This window comes from Aulostomus chinensis, chromosome 18, assembly GCF_037954235.1.
Source record: "Aulostomus chinensis isolate RoL2024-O1b breed Wild chromosome 18, RoL_Achi_v1.0, whole genome shotgun sequence".
NCBI lineage: Eukaryota > Metazoa > Chordata > Actinopteri > Syngnathiformes > Aulostomidae > Aulostomus > Aulostomus chinensis.
Genome location: NC_141337.1, coordinates 472,501 through 495,000, shown reverse-complemented (window position 1 = coordinate 495,000; position 22,500 = coordinate 472,501). Strand labels below are relative to the sequence as shown.

Sequence of the window (22,500 nt, the reverse complement as noted above, 5' to 3'; positions counted from 1 at the left end):
TAGTTTCCACATTCAGCGTCATAAATAGAGAACAACTCAGACACAAAGTGCTATGTGTAGCATTCCGACTTCCTGCTTCCTGCTTCCTGTCCCCAGGCCCGTCAGGCTGAATCCGCCCCTCACTGAGAGCCATGAACCAAACCGGAGCTTTAGATCCTCCCTGTTTTCAGCAGTTCCTACAGCAGTGAAGGCCAGACTGAAATCATAAGTTAAATCCTGTTGCAGGTTCAGTTTTAAAGTCCTTGAATCACTTTAAAATCCTACACATAGCACCTTTAAACACAGATCTCAAAGATCCCACACTGGATCCTGCTTTCATGTCAGACATCGAGACGATAGTCTAGCTTGCTTCTGTTTTGCTACGGTATTTTATTTTCAAGTCTGTGGACAATCTTCTCATCAGCTGTGATGTTCAGGGGCTCGGTTCAGGTCCAGGACCTATCCCCCACCCCCCCCACCCCCACCCCGACCCTCCATCCTTCTGAGCCTCAGCACTGCTCTTCCCCCAGTGAGTCCGTGTTCTCCCCCAGGTCTATGGAGGCTGATGTAGCTCTAATCTTGCCTCGTCCTGGACCGGAACTGAGACTTGGTCCTGGCCCAGTACCAGGCCCCCCCACAACAAGCCCAGCTCTGGTTCCGCTCATGCCACCGTGGCCAGGGTAGACCTCCACGGTGCTGGAGATGGACTGGAGGGAGCGGTCCCGAAAATAGTGGAAGGCCTCCTGGTCCAGGTAGTTCTGCTCCTCGCGCAGACCCTGCTCGAACAGCTTACGCTTGTGGCGGAACTCAATCACTGTTTTGGTGTAAGAGTTGAGGGTCGTGACGGAGGCTGCCATGCAGCAGGTGAAGGACCCCCACGCCATGCTGGGAGAGGAGAGAGGAAGCCATGTTACTGATGGAGGGAAAGTTGAAGGGACACGCCCACTTTCATCACCAGAGACAGAAGCAACTGAGACCCTCCTCTGGGGAGCTGAGACCCACATGCTAGTTAGCTTAGAACAATGACTGGTAGTGTGTATTCGGGCTCTACAAGGAATTGAACAGAAAATAGGCAGATAAGTGGAAGTCTCTCGGTGCAGAGCAGAACACATCAGGAGAACGTCAAGGGAACATCTGAACAGGCGGCGCTGGAACCCTCGACGACTGGTGCCATCCATCACTCTTAATCTCCAAAAACACACCATCCGGACCAGACACAATCTGACTGTTGCTGAAGCTTGAAACCAAGACCACGTCCTTGATTGATGTGGAAGAACTTCTTTATCTGAATAAAGAAAATTTGACTGGTTCTCTAATTTTAAATCAAGAGGATAAATATGTCAGTGTCAATGTTCTTAAAACTAAAGTGATTTCTGCTTTTCAAGTACTCGGTCCAGGACCCAGACCCCCTCTCTAGGTTTAAGAGCAGACTTAAGACCTTCCTTGTTGATCAGGCTTATAGTCAGGACTGCTTAGGGTGGCCCTTAGATCTGCTGCTCTCGGCTCAGACTGCTGGGATCTCCCATGATGCACTGGGCTTCTCTCTCCTCCTCCTGTCCTCATACGTGTTCCCAACTCCTCTTCTTCTCCCCTCATCCCAGATCCTGGTGCTGCTGGAGGAGGCTCCAGACCTGAAGAGGCTCCAGCTGCCACCCGTAGCTCCACCTGCTCACGTTCCCGTCTGTCCATCAGTCTCTCCTCCTTTCTCTCTCTTTATCTCTGTCCCTCTCTTTCCTTCTGTCTCTCTGTCTTCCTCCATTCTCTGTCTTTGTCTCTGTCCATCGGTCTCTCCTCCTGTCTCTCCCTCTTTATCTCTGTCCCTCTCTTTCCTTCTGTCTCTCTGTCTTCCTCCATTCTCTGTCTTTGTCTCTGTCCTGCTCTCCTTCTCTCTCTCCATCCCCACTGATCCTGGATCTGCTCCACCTTCCTGCTGGTAAAGGAAGGTTCTGGTGGCTGCTGTTGCAGGATGTGCTGCTGATGGAGAATTGTTGGGTGGAGGTTCATTGAGGGAGGGAGGTGCTGGACCTGCTCTACTTGGACAGAGTCAGGACAGAACTTTGGTGCCACACTGATAACCCTGACCTGACTTGACTCCTCCCCAATAAGAATCTTGACCCTCAAAGACAATCTCTTCCTCCTGCATCAGTGGACTCCACATGCAGAAGGAGCTGGCCCCGTGTATTTAGCTCGAAGCTAATTGAGACTGACAGCTAAACCAAAAAATGTAACTCGCCAAACAACCATTGTTTTTTGGTGAGTTAATGAAAGTGTGAAGTTGAAGTTCTGCATGAAAAAAGGTAAAATGGATGGTATTGAAAAATGCTGTTTTATTCTTTTTGTTGACGATAACAATCTATCACACAATTACTCTTTTCATACATCCTGATGGAGTTGGTGTCCTGCTTCACTGCTCCGCCTCCTTTCATTCTTCTTTAAAGTGATACTTCCAAATCTCTCTAGGTCAGCTGGTAGAATCCAGGTCGTCTTAATCCAGCTGGATGACCACTGATCCACCCACACTTTGACTGGACATAAAAACTAACTCAACAATTTTGGACTGTTTTGCTGTTTTTAGTCATCCAGTCCAGGTGTTGGTGGATCCCTGATCCTCGTCTGGATCAAGGAGACCTGGATTCTACCAGACCACCTGGAGAGGTGGTGACCAGACGTTTGTGGACAGTTTAGCTGCTGTTAGCATCAGTCTCTGTTAGCTTCAAGCTAAATACACGTGGCTGGATCTTCCTGCATCCTGGAGTCACTAAGAAGTGATGGAGGAGGCAGAAACATCTTAGTGAGCTGAGTACTCCTGGTAGTGAGTACTTGGAGGGTGAAATACACTTTCTAGTTGAAGTACTCCTTTAACAATAAGAGTACAGTACATTCGTACATTACTCAATGATCCTCGTTGAAACCTCGATGAATTCACATGAATGACTGTCTCCTTCAAGGAATTCCACTTTCATCAATACCCTGATTATTATTGGCTCTCAAATCACCACGTGTGTGTGTGTGTGTGTGTGTGTGTGTGTGTGTGTGTGTGTGTGTGTGTGTGTCTGACTGACTTGTACTGACCAGAAGGACCATCCGTAGTCCCAGCTATGAGGCCTCCAGTCTTCAGGACCCAGACTGACTGTAATCTGGAACACTTGAGTGTACATCATGTGGGCCACCATACCCAACAGACCTGTGACACACACACACACACACACACACACACAGACTCATTGGTAAATGCCTCCGACCTGTCAGCCAGTGAGGACCTGTCATTGTTTCCACTAAACAAACACCCAAACAACAAAAGTGCTTCTTCCCAGCCGAGGCAGCTGCTGCTGGACCGTGAGGAGGCTGTGCAGCAGCTCATGCCCTCCTTAGCAAAAGCAGCATTCTCACTTGGTCAAACAAATGAAAATAAAAGGTCAAGTTGATATTCTATTTGAAAAATGTTCAACTGCAGGAATTTTCACTTGAGGTTTAGAAAGGCAGTGAGCACTCAGTGACCGTGCACTTTGACCTTCATCCACCAAAATGGGTTTTTTTTGGTCGTCGTCGCTCCTCTGTGCCCCCAGAGGACGAACCCCCTCAGGAGAGAGTTTATGACAGAGCAGCAGCCCTCGGCCTCCAATATCACCAGCAAGCATGTTGGAAATGTTGGAAATCACCACAGCTTCCGTTACACAACCAGAATGCACAAACTGACCCAGTGACTCATCAAAGAACATCGACTAATTTAACCAGCCGGCTGTGAGCCTCCCGTCCATCTCAGGTGATGATGTAATTAATGAATCAAACAGCCATAGAGTGTGTGAGAGAGAGAGAGAGATCACATTTGGTTATCTGAAGTTTAGTCATAAAAACGCCGTACCTACTGTACACCATCGACGCGGACCCTGCGCCGTAGCCTGACGTGGACCTCCAAAAAATCCTGCCTGCGTGTCGCGTCGATGCATTGTGACATGAACATCCAGGACTGTGATTGGTCCGCTCAGAGAAGGCTGCGGAATGCATGAAGAGGCGGAAGAACCCCCGCGACATATATGTGCGTCTCCGGAAGAAAATGGCCACAAGAAGTCATGTTTGTAGTGTTCAAAGTTTACAGTTTGATTCATGGACGCAGACAGTCGTTCAAAGAAAAGCACTGGGCTTTATAATAGTAATCCTATATTCATTCATAGTAATTTAATAGTTTTATTTTGGAATCTGACAAGAGCCCCCCGAAACCATACAAAGACACAGCCACACCCCCTAGCGGCTTGGCGGGGACTTGCAGAGCAACGTGTTCCCTCGATGCAGAACTTCGAATGCTCAATGACAGCGAAGGGTCCATGCCATCGCCGTGACGCAGAAGCATAAACCAGGCTTAAGATCAGACATCCTGTGTCAAGAAGATGCAGAAAAACTAGTCTCTGCTTTTGTCACTTCCAGAGCCTTCAGCTATCAGGCTCCCCTCCTGTGGAACCGTCTCCCAGTTTCAGTCCAGGACCCAGACCCCCTCTCTAGGTTTAAGAGCAGACTTAAGACCTCCTTGTTGATCAGGCTTATAGTCAGGACTGCTTAGGCTGGCCCTTAGATCTGCTGCTCTAGGCTCAGACTGCTGGGATCTCCCATGATGCACTGGGCTTCTCTCTCCTCCTCCTGTCCTCAGACGTGTTACTAACTCCTCTTCTTCTCCCCTCATCCCAGATCCTGGTGCTGCTGGAGGAGGCTCCAGACCTGAAGAGGTTCCACCTACCAATAGCTCCACCTGCTCACGTCCCCGTCTGTCCATCAGTCTCTCCTCCTTCCTCTCTCTTTATCTCTGTCCCTCTTTCCTTCTGTCTCTCTGTCCTCCTCCATTCTCTGTCTTTATCTCTGTCCATCAGTCTCTCCTCCTTTCTCTCTCTCTTTATCTGTCCCTCTCTTTCCTTCTGTCTCTCTGTCTTCCTCCATTCTCTGTCTTTGTCTCTATCCATCAGTCTCTCCTCCTGTCTGTCCCTCTTTATCTCTGTCCCTCTCTCTCCTTCTGTCTCTCTGTCTTCCTCCATTCTCTGTCTTTGTCTCTGTCCATCAGTCTCTCCTCCTTCCTCTCACAGGAGGGAGGTGCTGGACCTGCTCTACTAGTAAAGAGTCAGGACAGAACTTTGGTTGGGGTTTGGTGACACGAATAAACCTGACTTGACTTGATTGGCTGAAGGACCAGTCTGTCAAGCAAGAACTCCACCCTCATGGTTCCGGATGGAACACGTCTCATCTGCATTATTTTTTCCCCCATCAGAATTCCGGGAAAACCCCTCCTGCTCTGCTTCTCTCGATTAGCTCGTACTCGCCGCTTCCACGAATGGTGTGATTGGATGCTTGGTTGCCCCAGCACTGAGGAGCGGGTGCAAGCTAACTTTAAGCTAACCCTTAATCCTCGCTCACAGACGGAGGCTGAGCTGAGAAAGCTCCTCCCCCTTCTCCAGAGTTGTTAGTGTGGAGTTTTAATCTCCACACTTTCTTTTACCACCATTCACTCATGACAGGGTGAGGTGGTCACGTGATCAGGTGTGGGTGTGACATTCCTCACATGTGGAGCTATCATGCTAAGGTGTCAATCCTCTTTTTGGAACTTTCCTCAAAAAGCTTTGAGTCTCTCGCTCTGGTGTTTCTCTGCTTGACTGAGTCGTCAGCATCTGTCGGCCATGATGGATCAGCAGGTGTTTGTCCTGATGACGGTCCATGATATAATATGGAGATTTCTTCAACTTGTAGAATTTCTTTACAGGATTCAGTGATATTTTTACTTTGTTTGTACTGCTTCATCCTTCGGGATGCTGTTTGGCTCATAAAGGCTGGACTGACTTGCCACACAGCTGCGATATATTAACTCTTACAACACCAATGATTGCTGCTGAAGGTCACTGAAGGAAAGATCAGTTCTTCTTACTCGGTGTGATTAAAAGACCTTTAAAAGAACCCTAAATGTGCCTCAAACTGAATCCCGCTGTTCCTCAGAGGCCCGAGGAGGCGAGCAGTCGGCAGAGTGGCAGAGCCAACTTCTTGTATAAGAGGTTTAACATGAGTTGGGAGAAAAATCCCTGGCATTGAACACAGAGAGGACTGCCAGAGGATGACCTCTGACCCTGTGCTACCTCACACAAATCTGCATTCGTCTCCTTGAGCTTTTCGTGCTTCTCTGAATGCTGAATGTGTCAGTGCTGTGGAGTTTAAATTGTAGCAAGCTGCTGTTAGACACTTTGTGCTGGTAGTGTTAGCAGTCTTTTCATACTGGCTCAGCCCTGGGGGGGGCAGGCACACCGGAACCGTTACGTCATTTCTCACCGTCAAACTGGCCTCCTTGGGTATTCCTCCCTAACCACAAAAGAGAGAGTTGGGAGGGAGTTTATCTGATGTTTTTGGCCAGTAGAGGGCAGCAGCAGCAGGCAGTGAGTGCAACGCTGACATATCATCACTTTTTATATGCTGAACTTGTTAGCAACCAGCAGTTATAGATCCTCATCTTCATTCATGTGGAGATCAGCATGCATGTAAAAGCTGAGTTTCATTCTTGTGGTGCTCTGCCAGCTCCAGCAGGAGAAATCGGATCCTTGAGCTGCTCAACGCTCCACTCCGTTCACCAGCTAGATGCTAACTGCGTCTATCTGGTGCTAATCAGGTGGTGAGCAGCAGCTTCGAAGAGACTCGTCTCTGAGCCGTGAGAGACAACAAAACAGCTACAGGGACAATCAGACAACACTGCAGATGTCAGTCACATGATTTCCTCCTCCTGAACTACACTGATTGGCTCTAGTTCTGACATGTGACGTCACTGACAACAAACAATATCAATAAACACAACAGCTGGTGCTGTGATTGAGGTTGTGCGTGCATGTGTGTGTGTGTGTGTGTGTGTGTGTCACAGGCAGGCATCCACCTTACCAGACAGTACAGTGAAGACAGCGGCGAAGGCGTTCAACTTGAGTCCATCGATGACGTTGCTGGAGTGGAAAAGCTCCAAACACATGAGACTGAATCCGACGACCAGCAGCAGGATGTAGAGAACCTCAGACACCACCGACAGCCACAACACACCTGCACAACAAGCGAACGCTACTCATCTTCAGGATCTGACACGAGGCCTCTGGACGTCCCACAAAGCTAGCAGCAAGCTAATGTGTAGCTGGGTTAACATTGACCACCTTTACTAACCTCAATGCTAACTTTCACATTTCCAGGTGATGGACCTGTTGCTCATCATGGCCTGAACTAAAGCACCATTACATTATCCCATCATCACTACACCCAACGTTGTTACTGTTTCAATGACCATTGGGTGGCGCTACTTCAACCCCCATGCATGGTCAGATAATATGGAGCACACCTGTCGGTCGGGTCAATTGCAGCCCCGGACACAAGCGGCCTTCAGCTGGATTACTGAGTCCCAGCACTGACATCTCCGACAAGAATGTGCCAGTCTGTTTGGACAGGCTTTGTCATTCAGACGACGCACAGCGTCTGGGAGCGCCGCCAGATGAGAAAAGACATCAAACTGAATGCAGCAGTGACATATGGGATACCTCTGCTGTCACTTCCCACACTGACTGAGAAATGCAGAGGAGGAAATGGTCTTGTTGAAAGAGCTGCTCGCCCTGGAGGTCAGGGCTTCCACTCGTCAAACACTGGAGAGTTTTTCACGTGGCACTGGGGCAGGAAACCCTCTTGTCTGGTGACACGGCTGCCGGACAACAGACTTGAGTGAACCCTCATATTGTCGTCTCAGCTCAGTACGAAGCAGAGCGGAACCGTGAGCTTCAGCATCACCAACGATCCGTTCAAACAGGAGTTAATGTCGAATGTAAAACGAGCATCCGTCCAGTTGGGACTGCTGGAATGAGGCGACTGCCAACAATTGCTCAGCTTTGCCAGAAATCACCCAGTGGACATGACACTGATCAGTCTGGTGGGGGTCTGCTGTAAGGGTCCTCGCAGACCCAAGACCCCAACCCCCCCTCCAGCAAAAACTCATCACATCAACACAGACCACCTCAATATTGCGTAAATGAGGTGCGTTGGTTCCTCCGTGACCCCTGTGACCTTCAGTCACCCAGCCCCTGCCCCTCCCTGCAGGGAGGATCATGACCTCGCACAAAACGTTCCTCCTCCTGGGTGTTTCTTGTTTTTCAGGCACCTGTTGTTCTTGCTGTTGTCCTGCGGGCAGAAGGCAGTGATGCTACACGACGTCACCATTGATCATCTGCCTTGCATAACATGTTGACAAATCTGTGTGACGATGCAGCTCGCCACGATGAGCAGGACATGAAGCCCGAACACGGTGGGAGGCTTGTTCCTGATGGGCCCCAGGAGGAGGGGCATTTGATGTCTCCACCTGCTTGTGTGACAGTCATAGATGGAGTTTTTACCCTCCAGTTATCAGGAACACGGTCCACAACCCTCCGCGCGTCTTCCTGCACTGGAACATTTTAAGCAGAGAGGAGTTGTCATTTGCCCTGAGGGACTCCATCTCAGCACTGCAGCCTGTTTCCTTTCTTCTTCTCATCTCCACATTCATGTTCTGAGAGGCGAAGCTGCTCTCGAATCTGTGAAGCTCACGAATTAAACAGGATTATCTGCTGCGCTCGGCACCGGGCTGTCGTGATGGAAATGAGGAACAAGCACAACCTCCAGGCTGAGTTTTCAATTTCAGCATCAACTGGTTTGGGGCGCTACAGGGTCCCGAACAGCCAGAACTCCTCTGTAACTGTGTGTTGGCGTCTCTGTGGGCGAGGAGAGGCGACCGTCAACTGATCTACCAAAGACATTCAGAGCAATAACAGAACAACACAAAGCACTGAAAGATGGAATTAGAACCAGCTGTGAGGACGATTCACACGCTTGTCCCTTAATTCTTGCATCAGCAGGTTCATCATCTCCTGCCCGCCGCTTCAGCCACAACCGGTGCCTCTCCGCTTCAAGCCTGGCGATGTCCCGCCTCCTCCACCATGTCCTGGCAGCAGCTCCAGCAGCAGCAGACGTCGTTCAGGGTTTTGTCAGGAATGTAATAAGACTTCAGACCTTCAGGGAATCTCATTAACACGTTTATTGTTTTAATGATTCACTGCTGAAATGAGGATGAAATTAATCATTTTCATTTCTAAGGAATGAAACAGCAACCGATGGTTCGTTTTATTACCAGTGAATCCATCAATGAAATAGGACATTAATCTTTTAGTCGAAACAATATTCCAGACAGTATTATACCTTATGAAGTTGTAAAAAACTTTCTATTCAACTTCTGTTCTTCAGTTCACGAGTCACGCGTACAGAAAAAAAATCAGCTACAGCCACGAAAACATTCAGGTGGATTTAGAACTGGCTTAAATAATGGGTTCCATCCAAATGAGTGTCTCTTACATTCAAGCTGCACCAAACCGCTCGTCAGGCTCGTTAAGCTCTTCTCTGCTTGACTTTACAAATTCTGACAGTCAGCCGAGTCATTTCATCGTGGTCGTGTGATGTCATAAACAATTCAGAGTCTGAGAAGAAGCTGATGTAGGTGACATGGCGGCTGACGCAGGTCACCAGGTGTTTGCAGTAACATTTGCTGCCAGGAGACGGAGACAAAGACGCTCTGAGCAGCTTTAATGCTGCATAGAAGAGTTTGAGACCAGGTGTCAGCTGTATATTAAAATTAAGAAGTATATGGAGTCAGAATATTTGCTGTACTTGATGCTGAATATGGCGGCGTTATTCCCATGGCGGTGTGCTGCTGTGTGGAAAACTTGTCATCATGTAGTTTTTGAAATATTGATCAAGTTTTGCTTAAAAAAGGTTTCATACAGAACGGTGCAGCTCGGCGTGGAGCAGCCCTGACGAAAGGTAAATCCCCGAGCTCGGTATGAAACGAAGGAAGTTCATAAAAACATGCTCAAATATTCATCTGAGTCACTTTCAGGGTTGTTGTGACCTGAGTGTCGTCTGCCAGGGCAAGGAAGGCCACAGGCACCGTGTCAGCCTGAAAGGAGAAACCAGCCGAGTGCTGCAGAGGTTTCAACGAGGGGAGAAGCTGGATCTGACGTGTGAGGTTGAGGGTCCCGGCAGGCCGGCGTTTAGATCTGCATCAAATCCATCAGCCGGCTTCTCCCCAGAAGCTCCTCCGTCAATCTGTCCAGAATCCTGAGTGTTTTCTTCCTTCAGCTGACCGAGGAGCAGCTGCGTGCAATAAAACACAGCGGCGGGCACAGAGGGGCTTGAAGGACGCCACATTAACATACCGTATCCTTGTGCGTGAGCCAAGGTCGGCCGGCTCGATGCATCATATCACCTGCTGCCGCCGCCGCCACTGCTGCTGCAACACTCCAGCTCTTCTTCCAGATGGCATTAACAGATGAAACCATCAGAGAACTTTCATTATTAACTACCTGCTCTGCATTAAACAGCCATTTGGAGGCAACGCCCACACGCACCAAAATATTCCCTTTCTTCTTCTTCCTCCCTCAAATATTCCCTTCATGAGCAGCAGGACAGAAACTCGACGTCCTGTTAGAACCAGTCTGCTCTCATCATCCACTTGAAAGAGATTTTCAAATGCTGTCTGAGACATTTGCCAACGACGTCTCACTGATCGTTAGGCAGAGAAACACAAGAACACAAGTTAACCAGAAGACAAACAAATGCATGTTGAACACGTCCGTCCATAAAGGACCCGCCAGGACAACCGCTGCCCCGAGAACGTCTGGAACACATCAGCTGATTCTGGACGCGTCATCTGTCTGACAGCACGACATCGGCTGAGAGGAGGAGGATCTCCAGGTTTCAGGTGTGATGACGATGGACGGTCCTCAGTGGGGAGCGTCACCTTCCCACCCTCATCAAACAGACTTCTGCTGATAGAAGTTAAAGTACAAAAGCGATGTAAATGTGGCACCTGGGTGGTCACATGATGGTTTTCATCTCTGTCACAGAACGGCAGAACAGACCTGCCAACCCAGAATCATCTCAACACCACCACACAGCACATGACACTTCTGCTACTGCTGCGTGCTAATAACCTGCTAGCTACAGCAAACGTTTACTGACCAAAGCATTTCACACAGGCTCTGACACCAACTGCAGGTTTTGATGTGGTCCTGGAAGTGATCGCATCAGGGATGAGGTTTTTGTTGTCCAGCAGAAAGTGATCTTCTCCAAGGTTCCTCAACAAACAGCCAATGGTCACATGACTTCAAGGTCACCACCACTAGGCTTCAGGCTTCTTGTGTTTCCCCTGATGGCCTTTAATGACCTCCATGACCTCTGCAGGCTCCTCTAGACTCTTGTTAGCAACCCAGGTTTTTAAGACTCCACCACTCCACCATCCCCCAGTCTGGTGTTTACTGGTGGATCTGATGTAGAACTGAACCTCCAACATCTACCGGTCTGGTGTTTATTGGTGGATCTGATGTAGAACTGAACCTCCAACATCCACCGGTCTGGTGTTTACTGGTGGATCTGACGTAGAACTGAACCTCCACCATCCACCGGTCTGGTGTTTACTGGTGGATCTGACGTAGAACTGAACCTCCACCATCCACCGGTCTGGTGTTTACTGGTGGATCTGATGTAGAACTGAACCTCCAACATCCACCATTCTGGTGTTTACTGGTGGATCTGACGTAGAACTGAACCTCCACCTTCCACCAGTCTGGTGTTTCCTGGTGGATCTGATGTAGAACTGAACCTCCACCATCCACCGGTCTGGTGTCTACTGGTGGATCTGATGTAGAACTGAACCTCCACCATCCACCAGTCTGGTGTTTACTGGTGGATCTGATGTAGAACTGAACCTCCAACATCTACCGGTCTGGTGTTTACTGGTGGATCTGATGTAGAACTGAATCTCTACCATCCCCCAGTCTGGTGTTTACTGGTGGATCTGATGTAGAACTGAACCTCCAACATCTACCGGTCTGGTGTTTCCTGGTGGATCTGATGTAGAACTGAACCTCCAACATCTACCGGTCTGGTGTTTACTGGTGGATCTGATGTAGAACTGAACCTCCAACATCCACCGGTCTGGTGTTTACTGGTGGATCTGACGTAGAACTGAACCTCCACCATCCACCGGTCTGGTGTTTACTGGTGGATCTGACGTAGACCTGAACCTCCACCATCCACCATTCTGGTGTTTACTGGTGTTACCAGTGCCAAACACATGGAGGGTGACGTCGGGCACTCGTGTGAATCATTCAATGTCTTCACAACCCTGCATGTCAACGTTGTGGTGAATCATGACTCACATTTCTACTTAAAAACCTTAGAGGCCTAAAATTAGAGGTCTCCCTTCCTCTTTGTTTGTTCCTCTCAGAGACATCCTGATGAATGTGGACGTCGTCCTATTAGCCGGGAAGTCAGCCGTCTCGTTGGACAAAGTCATCGGCTCCTCCATCTGCGTCACTGTTGACTCGCCATTTCCTGCCAAGTGCTACAATCTCCTGATTACTCGTGATCGTGAGCCGTACTGGCAGGTGTGTTGTGATGTGAGCGTGATGTTCTTCTGTGTCTGAGAACTAACAGGAAACCTGAGATGTTCTATAATAAACACATACGTTCCTTTTTCTGCCTCCTTCCCAGAGCCTGGTGAACAGGTGGGGAGCAGCAGGGAGCGGCGCCTAATGATGGTCATTACTCACCTCGCTCTGACGCCGGGGCCAGGTCAATGAAGCTCCGGCACTTCTCACCTGGGGGGTAGAGGGGAATGGGTGGAGAGGATGGGGGAAGAGGAGGAGAAGTGAGGAATACAAGGTGAGATGAGCTAGGAATGAAGGAGAGGAAGAACAAGGTTAAAATAAGATGGTGGCGATGATTGACAGGAGGAAGCGGAGGGAAGAAGAGAAAAGATTTCAATGAGTAAACGCAGCTGAAGTGCAACACTGCTGACCCATCCACTGGGCGGATCCTCTCCAGAACTTATCAGAACGTCTCCACTAGGGGGCACCGGAGAGTGAGAGGGGATGCAAAGGTGCAACATGAGGTGGATCTGGGTCAACAGGACCAAGAGCTCAGAATCACAACCTGTTCAATTTCTCTCTTCAGTTCACCACTACAGTGACAACGTGCTGAGCGCCACCTGCTGGTGATGTCAGCTGAACCGACTCATCTGCACTTGGTCACATTAACGCCAAACCAGAGGAGTTCTAGTCCGTTCTGATGTCAGGTGTTGGTGGATCCCTGATCCTCCGTCTGGATCAAGGAGACCTGGATTCTACCAGACCACCTGGAGAGTTGGTGGCCAGATGTTTGTGGACAGTTTAGCTGCTGTTAGCATCAGTCTCTGTTAGCTTCAAGCTAAATATACGTGGCTGGATCTTCCTGCATCCTGGAGTCACTAAGAAGTGATGGAGGAGGCAGAAACACCTGAGTGAGCTGAGTACTCCTGGTAGTGAGTACTTGGAGGGTGAAGTATTACTTCACATGAGGTCAATCATCAGTGTAGCTCCACGTCCTCCTGGCTGCATTGTTGAGAACTCGCTGAGACCCTGCAGCTCACAGACCACAACACCACCTACTGCAGCAGGCCGGCCCACCAAGACCGGCTTGCCTGGACCAGCACGCACCATCACCCACCGGGATCACGTACTAGGACTTGCTACCAGGGCCAGGCCGCCCAGACCGCCCACCAGGGCCAGCCTGCAAGGACCACCCACTGGGACCGGCACCCAGAACCATTCACCAGTATCACCTACCAGGATTGCACATCGGGACCGGCACCCAGGACCGCCTACCAGGACCGCCCACCGTAGTCGGCTCACCAGGACCACGCACCGGGACCGCCTACCAGGACCAGCCCACCAGGACCGGCTCAACAGAACTCCTGAAGTGTTTCCTCATCATTTTCAGTTGTTTGAGGTGCTGAAAGTCCTTCAGTTCACCGCCGGCTGGCTGGCGAGCAGCAGAACAGAGATGGATGGATGGAAGCGGCGGTGCCGTCCGCCATCGATCAGTCTGCAGGAACTGCTGCTGGACCGTTCACCGCAGAAGAGACTCCCCACCACAGCAGCTGGCACCTTTATCCCAGTGCTCCAGATGGTTTGTGACAGAGCATCATTTGCAACGGCGTGCTTGGAAACCGGTTGCTCAAAAAAACCTCGCGGGTGATTAGAGGAAGCGTCTGTCTGTCAGGTCGAAGAGTGACCACACTACCTCTTAGCCACGCCGGCCCTTTATTTATACGAAGGTCAATAACGTAACGAGATAACATGGGTCATCTCGCTGTAACGTGTGACCGGTGCAGCTGGTGATGGCTGATGGGTCTTGGTTTCTGGTTGTAGACACACGAGCCTGCTGGCCTCTCTGGGCTTCCGTACCATCATCGACCAACATCACTCCAGGCGCTCCAGAACATGACAAGCATGGCGCCGGCGTCAGACCAGTGCTGAGTAGGCTGACGGGTGACAGGCACGACGGGGTACGTCCACTCCATCTAACCACAAGCTGCCCCACAGTGGCGTGCTGGCTGGCGTGTTCTTGTCAACATATCAACACGCATGTTGCATCATGACAATCTACTTTTGAAACATGAGGACATTTTACTGAAATGTAAAGGCTGATGCATCTCCTCATGTCCTCAGGAGGGTTCCACTTGTGCTGGCAGGCACCAGAGGAGACGAGGAGAGACGTGCTGCGTCGGAACCTCAGGAACCGACAGCTCTAAGGTTTACTATGATGCAACGTTCTAAGTTGGTTCTATGGAGCCCAGCCTTCATGCTGCCATGTACAGGAGGACACAAATATTGAAAATTGCTGCGTTCAAGTGTCAGACTGTCCTCTGGAGAGCAGTTAGAGTAACACTCACTCACTCACCCACACTCTCACTCACTCACTCACTCACGCACACACACTCACTCACCCACACTCTCACTCACTCACTCACTCACTCACGCACACACACACACGCACACTCACTCGCTCACTCACTCACACTCACTCACTCACTCACACTCAAACTCACTCACACACTCACTCACCCACTCACACTCACTCACTCAAACTCACTCACACGCACGCACACACACACACTCACTCACTCACACTTACTCACACACTCACTCACACTCACTCACTCACACACTCACTCACCCACTCACACGCACACACACTCACTCACACACTCACTCACACTCACTCACACACTCACTCACACTCACTCTCTCACTCACACTCACTCGCTCACTCACTCACCCACTCACACGCACGCACACACTCACTCACACTCACTCACTCATCCACTCACACTCACTCACACACTCACTCACACTCACTCACTCACTCACACACTCACTCACACTCACTCCCTCACTCACACTCACTCTCTCACTCACACACACTCACTCACACACTCACTCACACTCACTCACACACTCACTCACACTCACTCTCTCACTCACACTCACTCGCTCACTCACTCACCCACTCACACACTCACTCACACTCACTCACTCATCCACTCACACTCACTCACACACTCACTCACACTCACTCACTCACTCACTCACCCACACTCTCACTCACTCACTCACTCATGCACACACACACACGCACACTCACTCGCTCACTCACTCACACTCACTCACACTCAAACTCACTCACCCACTCACACTCACTCACTCAAACTCACTCACACGCACGCACACACACACTCACTCACTCACACTTACTCACACACTCACTCACACTCACTCACTCACACACTCACTCACACACTCACACGCACACACACTCACTCACACACTCACTCACACTCACACTCACTCTCTCACTCACACTCACTCGCTCACTCACTCACCCACTCACACGCACGCACACACTCACTCACACACTCACACTCACTCACTCACTCTCACTCACTCACACTCACTCACTCACTCACACGTGCACACACACACTCACTCACTCACCCACTCACATGCACGCGCACACACACTCACTCACTCACTCACACTTACACACACACTCACTCACACACTCACTCACTCACCCACACACATGCACGCACACACACACACACACTCACTCACCCACTCACACTTACACACACACTCACTCACACTCACTCACTCACTCACACGTGCACGCACACACTCACTCACCCATTCACATTCACGCGCACACACACTCACTCACTCACACTCACTCACTCACACTTACACACACACTCACTCACACTCACTCACTCACACACACTCACTCACTAACACACACACTCACTCACACACTCACTCACTCACTCACACACTCACTCACTCACTCACTCACACTTACACACACACTCACTCACTCACACTCACTCACTCGCACGCACACACACACTCACTCACACTCACTCACTCACACACACTCACTCACTCACACACACACTCACTCACTCACTCACACTTACACACACACTCACTCACTCACACTCACTCACTCAAACTCACTCACACACTCACTCACTCGCACGCACACACACACTCACTCACCCACTCACACTTACACACACACTCACTCACTCACTCACACACTCACTCACACGTGCAAACACACACTCACTCACTCACCCATTCACATGCACGCGTACACACACTCACTCACTCACACTCACACACTCATTCACTCACTCACACTTACACACACACTCACTCACTCACACACTCATTCACTCACTCACACTTACACACACACTCACTCACACTCACTCACTCACTCTCCCTTTCCATCTCAGTCCATCTCCTAAACTGTTTATTTACTCTCACTTGCCGCCAGAACTCATCTAAACACAAACAAACAGACGAGGTGGCGAGCAGAAGCAGCTGATGGCGATTCGACACAAACATCAAAGAACCAACAGAACCAACAGCTTCTGCTATTCAAGTCAGTCTTTGATGTAATGGAGTCGTCTGACTCGGCGTTCCACCTGCAACAGTTGAATTTCTCAGGTTGTCAGAATGGACTCAGAACCAGAACTCATGTCTGACTCCTCAGAAACTCAGTCCACTCGTCTGGGGCGACCAGGCTGGTTTCCTCATGATAACAAGTTAGTTATCTCATCCCCTTGTGGATTATCTGGTCACCCGGAGACACTGAGGAGGTTCGAGTCACACTGAGGAGGCTTAGGAGGGTCAGAATAACACCTCCACTGATGTCATCATGAGAGAACAGGTGCCTCATCTCCTTATTTGGAGATAAAAGCGTTTCCAGGCTTCTGTGTGAATGTTACATGTTTTAAAAGCTGAAACAGGATCAAGCTAATCACAGTCGTAACACGTCATTGATTATCCATCAATGATGGACGCAGCTTTGCTTGTTAGCAGCATGTAAACGACAACAATCACAACAACAACGACAACGACCCCAACAACACAATTACAACGACCCCAACAACATAACAGTAACAACACAGAAAACACAACAATAACACCAACAGCAACAACAGCAGTAACACTAACAACACTACAACACAACATCAACAACACAACAGCAGCAGTAACACGAACAACACTACAACGCAACAGCAGCAACAACACAACAGCAGCAGTAACACTAACAACACTACAACGCAACAACAACACAACAGCAGCAGTAACACTAACAACACTACAACACAACAGCAGCAGTAACACTAACAACACTACAACACAACAACAACACAACAGCAGCAGTAACACTAACAACACTACAACACAACAGCAGCAGTAACACTAACAACACTACAACAACACAACAGCAGCAGCAACAACACAACAGCAGCAGTAACACTAACAACACTACAACACAACAACAACACAACAGCAGCAGTAACACGAACAACACTACAACGCAACAGCAGCAACAACACAACAGCAGCAGTAACACTAACACTACAACACAACAACAACACAACAGCAGCAGTAACACTAACACTACAACACAACAACAACAACACAACAGCAGCAGTAACACTAACAACACTACAACAACAACACAACAGCAGCCGTAACACGAACAACACTACAACGCAACAGCAGCAACAACACAACAGCAGCAGTAACACTAACACTACAACACAACAACAACACAACAGCAGCAGTAACACTAACAACACTACAACACAACAACAACAACACAACAGCAGCAGTAACACTAACAACACTACAACACAACAACAACACAACAGCAGCAGTAACACTAACAACACTACAACACAACAGCAGCAGTAACACTAACAACACTACAACAACACAACAGCAGCAGCAACAACACAACAGCAGCAGTAACACTAACAACACTACAACACAACAACAACACAACAGCAGCAGTAACACTAACACTACAACACAACAACAACAACACAACAGCAGCAGTAACACTAACAACACTACAACAACAACACAACAGCAGCCGTAACACGAACAACACTACAACGCAACAGCAGCAACAACACAACAGCAGCAGTAACACTAACACTACAACACAACAACAACACAACAGCAGCAGTAACACTAACAACACTACAACACAACAACAACAACACAACAGCAGCAGTAACACTAACACTACAACACAACAACAACAACACAACAGCAGCAGTAACACTAACACTACAACACAACAACAACAACACAACAGCAGCAGTAACACTAACAACACTACAACAACAACACAACAGCAGCCGTAACACTAACAACACTACAACACAACAGCAGCAGTAACACGAACAACACTACAACGCAACAGCAGCAACAACACAACAGCAGCAGTAACACTAACAACACTACAACACAACAACACAACAGCAGCAGTAATACTAACAACACTACAACACAACAGCAGCAGTAACACTAACAACACTACAACAACACAACAGCAGCAGCAACAACACAACAGCAGCAGTAACACTAACAACACTACAACACAACAACAACACAACAGCAGCAGTAACACGAACAACACTACAACACAACAGCAGCAGTAACACTAACAACACTACAACAACACAACAGCAGCAGCAACAACACAACAGCAGCAGTAACACTAACAACACTACAACACAACAACAACACAACAGCAGCAGTAACACTAACAACACTACAACAACAACACAACAGCAGCAGTAACACTAACAACACTACAACAACAACACAACAGCAGCAGTAACACTAACACTACAACACAACAACAACAACACAACAGCAGCAGTAACACTAACAACACTACAACAACAACACAACAGCAGCCGTAACACTAACAACACAACAACACAACAGCAGCAGTAATACTAACAACACTACAACACAACAGCAGCAGTAACACTAACAACACTACAACAACACAACAGCAGCAGCAACAACACAACAGCAGCAGTAACACTAACAACACTACAACACAACAACAACACAACAGCAGCAGTAACACTAACAACACTACAACACAACAGCAGCAGTAACACTAACAACACTACAACAACACAACAGCAGCAGCAACAACACAACAGCAGCAGTAACACTAACAACACTACAACACAACAACAACACAACAGCAGCAGTAACACTAACAACACTACAACACAACAACAACAACACAACAGCAGCAGTAACACGAACAACACTACAACAACAACACAACAGCAGCAGTAACACTAACACTACAACACAACAACAACAACACAACAGCAGCAGTAACACTAACAACACTACAACAACAACACAACAGCAGCCGTAACACTAACAACACTACAACACAACAACAACAACACAACAGCAGCCGTAACACTAACAACACTACAACACAACAACAACAACACAACAGCAGCAGTAACACTAACAACACTACAACACAACACAACAGCAGCTGCAGGAGTTCGAAGGCTGGATCTGATTTTAACTCATCAGTTTGATTTCCAGCCTCCAGGACGCGGAGGTGCGAGTACTCCTCTACTGCTGCTTTGAGGTACACTTCATAGTACTTTTGCAGTGACGGGGACACCCCGTCCCCGGTAACTTCACCGGGAGTGAGCGACCCACCTGCCTCGTGGATGTTCTCCTCACACGAGTACCAGATGCCGGTGTGGAAGCGGCGGAAGAGGAAGCGGTCGTCGCCGGTCTCCCAGCTGTAGTGCACCTTGCTCTGGTCCGTCTCGTTGACGCCGTAGTCGATGCAGTTGTGGCGCCGCTGCTTGCTGCAGTTGGGCTTGGGGACGCGCTGGGTGCCCTCGCACCAGTAGGTGGTGATGAAGGCGGTGGTGGAGAAGAGCAGCGCCACCAGGTTCAGCGCCACCGACAGCAGCGCGCGACATTTCCGCGTCGTTCTCATGGTGCCGCGTCCGCACGAAGTTCATTCAAGAAGGCGGCGGACGGAGACGCGTCACGGACGGGGGCGCGGCGGCATGGCGCGGCAAAGACGCATAGAGGAAGGACGCGCGTCTCTGTCGGTTCCCGCCAGGTCCCGATCCAGGTCCCGGTACTCAGGGCAGAGACGAGGGTCCAGAGTCTGGCAGAGGACGGAGGGGGACGCAGGGGACACCTTCCGGCGGCGGAAGACGGTCTGAGACTGGAGAGGAAAGGACGGACCCCCGCCTCCCCCTCCCTCTCTCTTGCTCTATCTCTCCCTCTTCACCCTCTCTCCTTATTCTCCCTCTCAATCTGGCTTTCCTCTCTCTCCTCTCTGTCCCTGCCTCTCTCCCTCTCTATCTGGCTTTCCTCTCCCTCCTCTCTCTCCCTGCCTCTCCCTCTCCCACTTTCTCTCGTCCCTCTCTCCCTCTCTATCTTGCTTTCCTCTCTCTCCCTCTCCCACTCTCTCTCTCCTCCCTCTCTCCCTCTGTCTTGCTTTCCTCTCTCTCCCTCTCCCACTCGCTCTCCTCCCTCTCTCCCTCTGTCTTGCTTTCCTCTCTCTCCCTCTCCCACTCTCTCTCCTCCCTCTCTGTCTTGCTTTCCTCTCTCTCCCTCTCCCACTCTCTCTCCTCCCTCTCTGTCTTGCTTTCCTCTCTCTCCCTCTCCCACTCTCTCTCCTCCCTCTCTGTCTTGCTTTCCTCTCTCTCCCTCTCCCACTCTCTCTCCTCCCTCTCTGTCTTGCTTTCCTCTCTCTCCCTCTCCCACTCTCTCTCCTCCCTCTCTCCCTCTGTCTTGCTTTCCTCTCTCTCCCTCTCCCACTCTCTCTCTCCTCCCTCTCTCCCTCTGTCTTGCTTTCCTCTCTGTCCCTCTCCCACTCTCTCTCCTCCCTCTCTCCCTCTGTCTTGCTTTCCTCTCTGTCCCTCTCCCACTCTCTCTCCTCCCTCTCTCCCTCTGTCTTGCTTTCCTCTCTGTCCCTCTCCCACTCTCTCTCCTCCCTCTCTCCCTCTGTCTTGCTTTCCTCTCTGTCCCTCTCACACTCTCTCTCCTCCCTCTCTCCCTCTGTCTTGCTTTCCTCTCTGTCCCTCTCCCACTCTCTCTCTCCTCCCCCTCTCCCCCTCCTTCCTGCTGAGTTCCTCTGTTCTTGTAACTTCAGTGAGTGAAACTGTTGTTCAATGATTATCAGCTCAAACTATTAGCTCACATGGAGAAACTCCTGCTCCAGCCGGTCACAGCGCCACCTGCTGACGTGGAGGAGGAGCAGGCTCTGCAGCAGCAGCAGTACCATCTTCCTGTCTGGTTCTTTACTGAAATCAGGAAATGTTGTGTGTTTCCTTGTTTTCTCTTTGATCCGGAGGACGAGAGCACTCAGGCGGCTAATCACCATGGTGATGAAGAATTCCATCCTCGCAGTAGTGTTGTAATAGTTTTTTAGTAGTTTTGTAGTACTCCAGGCTCCTTGACTGCAACTCTATGTTTCCGGGTATTGGAAGGTCACACAAGCTAGCAGCTGTGTGGTAGCCATGCTAGTTTGCACGCTAACAAAAGGTCACGCTGACACTCTGGTTGAAGTGTTACAAACTACTAACAGCAGTTTCATGGATGGAAGAATAGATTTGTCTGTAAAAGCTGTGATGTTGGAACATGACAACATAAGGGTGTGTAGATTGAGGTGGTCAAAGGTCAAAGGTCATGGGGTTTGGCACATCCCCTTGGTGCAGCATCTCTCATTTGTCAGCTTTTCTGTAGCATTTCTCTTCTGGTCTCCATCATTCCATTACATCATTTTTGTCTTACACTCATTTTGTTACTCCTCAAATTTACTATTCTTATTTAAAGTGTGTTATTATTTTTATTTCATTTTATTTAAAGTATTTAAAGTTCTTTAAAAAAAAGTCTGATTAATTAGTTAATCAGGACTATTTAGAATTGAATTTGTCAGCACAGTTTTATATATTTATGAGATCCTAAAATAGGTCCATGAATCAGCGGTGAATCTCTCACATGTTCTTATTTCTAGGCGTGTTTCTGGCCCCATGCCCATGACGAGATTTCCCAGTGGACAACTGGGACCATCTGTGGGTTCTCACCAGCATTGTTTGACGTCTCTATTAAATCCAGTAGATCACGACGTCCCATAGAAACCAAACCAGGTTTCTTTGTTTTTGCAAGTTTGGGCACAAAATAGTTTGATAGTTTTGAATTTATCTTCTATTACAAAGTGAAAATGAGTCTTTGAGGCCCTGAG

The 22,500-nt window shown here is 49.2% G+C and overlaps 1 protein-coding gene across 1 annotated transcript; it reads right to left on the bottom strand.

The window, feature by feature from the left end:
- Positions 1 to 487: 487 nt before the first annotated feature.
- Positions 488 to 20,618, bottom strand: gsg1l (gsg1-like). The gene is made up of 5 exons (XM_086185664.1): positions 19,950 to 20,618; positions 12,603 to 12,650; positions 6,874 to 7,026; positions 3,052 to 3,163; positions 488 to 864 (listed from the first exon to the last, which is right to left on the bottom strand). Exons 1-5 carry the CDS (start codon positions 20,236 to 20,238, stop codon positions 489 to 491), a joined length of 978 nt encoding a protein of 325 aa, XP_086041790.1. The 5' UTR covers positions 20,239 to 20,618; the 3' UTR covers position 488.
- Between the last annotated feature and the right edge of the window lie 1,882 nt (positions 20,619 to 22,500).

Coding starts and splice junctions, on each gene's coding strand:
- gsg1l (XM_086185664.1), bottom strand. CDS start 20,238: ATGAGAACGACGCGGAAATGTCGCGCGCTGCTGTCGGTGGCGCTGAAC. Junction 12,651..19,949: donor GGAGAACATCCACGAGGCAG/GTGGGTCGCTCA, acceptor TCTACCCCCCAG/GTGAGAAGTGCCGGAGCTTC. Junction 7,027..12,602: donor GGCCCCGGCGTCAGAGCGAG/GTGAGTAATGAC, acceptor CTTGTTGTGCAG/GTGTGTTGTGGCTGTCGGTG.